Consider the following 3869-nt stretch of genomic DNA (forward strand, 5'->3'; position numbering starts at 1 on the left):
TACCTTTTCTTTAACACCCGGTGTCACAACTGTTTGATACTACATGATAAAAAAACATTCGGTGCACCTACAGAATACCGGATACCTACCAGACATATTGTTTAGTGTCATGTCACCCTAACCCTAACGCTAACCCTAAACCTTACCCTAACCCTAACCCTAAATCTTACCCTAACTCTAGCCCTAAACCTTACCCTAACCCTCGTAAAGTAAACTCGTGTGCTTTCAAAGATGGCGGAAGGTATCCGGTATTCTGTAGTCTTACCAAACATGTTTTTGATGTAGTTGGAATCGTACAATGTACCCCAGCTGTGATTTGTCTTACTATGGCCAAGGATGTCATATTTAATTATCTATTGTTAGTTTGTTGTTGAACATATGCTTTATTTGCGAAAATACCTTATCTTCAAATGTTTTGAAGTATGTCTTGAATTCTTGAACTGAATCGAACATATCATCAAGTAAATTGGACATATATTAGAGAGAGAGAGAAGGGAGAGAGAGAGAAAGAGAGAGAAGGGAGAGAGAGTGAGAGAGTGAGTGAGTGAGTGAGTTGTATATTTATATCTGCAACACAATTTGATCATATCACGAGATAAATAAGGGCTATGATGAATCACATTATTGATATCTTGAAGAGAATTAAAGAATTGCATGTACCGTAATTAGGATTTATGACATCAGAATAGGAATTAAAGACAGAAACAAATTAATGTTTTTGATGACATCAGTAACTGAGTTCCTGATATCTTGCAATTAAATACAGATATCAATAATCATAATATCCTCCATGGGCATTTTTACTCCAAAGAGCGGTCTTTTTCGTTTGATTCCTGTATGATCAGGCGGCGACATTTAGATACTGCGATGACGCCTCCTAGTATACATGCGAGACCAGCGTTTTCTGCGAGACTACGCGAGAACAGGTCTGGAGATAACAAGTCAAGCAACTATAGCAGTAGACAACCTAATAAATGGGAAACTTTGTTAGTTTGACAGACTATAGAACTGTTACAAAGAAAGATCCAATTGTTTTAATCGCCATCAAGAGAAACGATGTTAATTACGAGATGAATTGTCAACATCAAGCTATTTTAGTGAAATATGGAAGATCTCGTAAGGTGACAGGATAGTCGATCCATTTCCCTCCATCTTGTGTCTGTCCCTTTAGTTCATCGCGCCATCTACCGGCAGGAAGATATATTCTTCTCATTGTCGCCCCTTGTTCCATAACAGGTGCCACCAGTACATCATCACCAAGCAGAAACTGATCATCCACGGTCAGGGCTGCTTCATCCGTGGGCGCTATCCACCACAGGGGCCTGATGATAGGGTAGCCTGTGGTTAAGGAGTCGTTAGCCAGACCTATGATCTTGTCAGCATACTTCGCATGGAGTTGAACCATCTCCTGGGCTACTTCTATGACAGTGCTGTTGTTGTATGCCCAAGGTTCCAGTGAGAACTGCATCAGTGACATGAGAGCGTTGGCTTGTACCCATCTGATAAACAGCTCAGGGTCTGGGTATACGCCATAGCTATCGCCTCCGATATAATCCGGCAGAATGAATGGATATCCCAGTAGTCCGAAAGTCAACACATTAGTTATTATGGTCCTAAATCCTTCCTGGAAGGTCCAGATCGAATTCTTATCCAACGCCCTGACATATATGGGAAGGTGCTGCGTTCTCAAACCCGTGCGGACTTCTACCCGATTCTGAGTGGTGTCGCTATTATGAGCCGCAGTGGCATACAGTCGTGTGTAGTGATTACGATTGGGAAATGTTTGGTTTGCTTTGAATATTGGTGGCAAATATGTTACATCGCCTGCATCAAATTTAAAGGTGTCAATTCCATAGTTGGTCTTCAGGGCGTTGAGTTCGTCTAGATACCATTTCACTGCGCCAGGGTTGCTGAAGTCAATATGACCCGCCATCGGCCCGTTCCACCAAGTTGTCAAAGCAGGTCTTGTCCCAGAAACATCTGGAATCAGCCATCCTTGACTCGCCAGGTATGGAAATGCTTTGGTATCAATATTAACGAAAGGATGGACCCAAAGAGCCACGGCAATATTTTGACTGTGTAGTGTATCCACCATGCTTTTGGGATCTGGGAACGTTTCAGGATTGAAGACCAAGTCCCCATATTTTGGGGTCCAATCGTCATCAATTCCTATCTGACTTATTGTAAAGTTGTACTTCTTGATATCATTGACAAAATCTATTACCTTTGCTTGGGTGATGTTGACTTTATATTTTGCCCATGTTGCCCAGATAGGTGTATGGAACAGCAGAGGATTTGGAGTTCCTTCTGGCTTCTGGATGTACCGGTCTGACAAGAGCTGGTGGATACCCCTGGCATCCTGAGCCATGCATACTGTGTAGTTCAGATCAGGGAGATTGACGCCACCACTGGAATACCAATACTCATCATATTTAGCCTGGAGACACAACTTCTTATCCCCGGTTGCGTTGATGCTTACAAACAGTGGGATGTCTTCTTCAATATAGATCCCTTGTCCTTCGGAACTAAAGAACATTCGCTCCTGGACAGGACCGTAGTTGTCGGTGAAGTCGCTATCCGTCCCGACGAAGGGCATCATGTTCGTGCTCACCTTCTCCAGCGGCCAGAGTTGTTCTCGGAGTTCAGATCCCCCGTACCAGTGGCCCTTTCCAAGGTCCAAGCAATCAGTGAGGACCTCCGTGACACAGGTAGTAGCTTTCCAAGACACGTCGACACATTCGGAGTCCCGATACTGGTAGTTTCTGATTCTCAGGTCTGCAGCTTTAGAGACCCCAATACTGAGAGAGATTCCATCGACACGACTTTGTAGGTCTAGGGATTCTGGCAGATCAATTCCAAGTTGGGCTGAAAGGGGATTGCGGCCATGCATATTCTCCACTTTCATTTCCATGGGGCGAGAGGCAACATTTACGGTTACGGGTCCAACTTTGTATTCTGAACGGGTTGGGATACCACCATTTCTAAAACCAGGTGCTGAATTTTCCAATTCGTGTGTTAATTCCCTTGATATATCTGTTTGCTGATTTGACTGTCTGCTTTTAACGGCGAGAACAGGTGACAACGTGACAGCGAGAAGTAGAGCGTACGTGACACCCGGTGTCCAGTGGGGATGCATTCTACGATGCATTTACCATGCAGTTTTCTGAAATTAAAAGTGAAAAATATCAGCTATTCGGACTTTTGACAACGAAAATCTCTTAGTCACTAAAATGGTAGGGTGGCGGAGTAGCCTGGTGGTTCAAACTTTCGCTCGTCACGCCGAAGACCAAGTGTAGGGCGGTGGGGTAGCCTGGTGGTGAAAGTGTTCGTTAGTCACTCCGAAGACCTGGCTTCGATTCCCCACATGGGTAGAGTGTGTGAAGCCCATTTCTATAGTCCGCTTGGCTCAAAAGCATTTCTATAGTCCGTTTGGCTCAAAAGCGGACCGATGAATTGCAATCTAACTCGAAAACTAATAAACATATAATACTCAATGAAACACTGATCATAATGAAAACGTCAGACCAACTGTGAGAGGTGTTTGCAGAATTTATGTAGAAAAAATATAACAGTTGTTTAAAAAACTATCATTAAAATATCGACACAGTTCACTATTTGTTACGAGGGAGGAGTGCAGAGAAAGGGACAGCCGGGTGTGCGAGAAAGGATGGAGACGGCACACCACTGGTTAATGAATCAATAACTTTGTCGGCACTTGTGCACGTGCTTCTCTCACACCTGGCTGTCCCTTTCTCTGCACTCCTCCCTCGTAACAAATAGTGAACTGTGTCAATATTTTAATGATAGTTTGTTAAACAACTTTTTTAATTTTAGGACATAAATTCTGCAAACAAATCACAGAGTTGGTC

The 3869-nt window shown here is 43.4% G+C and overlaps 1 protein-coding gene across 1 annotated transcript; it reads right to left on the reverse strand.

The window, feature by feature from the left end:
- Positions 1-1084: 1084 nt before the first annotated feature.
- Positions 1085-2911, reverse strand: LOC124266983 (myogenesis-regulating glycosidase-like). Its single transcript, XM_046701826.1, has one exon. It carries the CDS (start codon positions 2909-2911, stop codon positions 1085-1087), a length of 1827 nt encoding a protein of 608 aa, XP_046557782.1.
- Between the last annotated feature and the right edge of the window lie 958 nt (positions 2912-3869).

Source organism: Haliotis rubra, unplaced genomic scaffold, assembly GCF_003918875.1.
Source record: "Haliotis rubra isolate DU_JTF1 unplaced genomic scaffold, ASM391887v1 Scf1290, whole genome shotgun sequence".
NCBI classification, from domain to species: domain Eukaryota; kingdom Metazoa; phylum Mollusca; class Gastropoda; order Lepetellida; family Haliotidae; genus Haliotis; species Haliotis rubra.

Coding starts and splice junctions, on each gene's coding strand:
- LOC124266983 (XM_046701826.1), bottom strand. CDS start 2,911: ATGGAAATGAAAGTGGAGAATATGCATGGCCGCAATCCCCTTTCAGCC.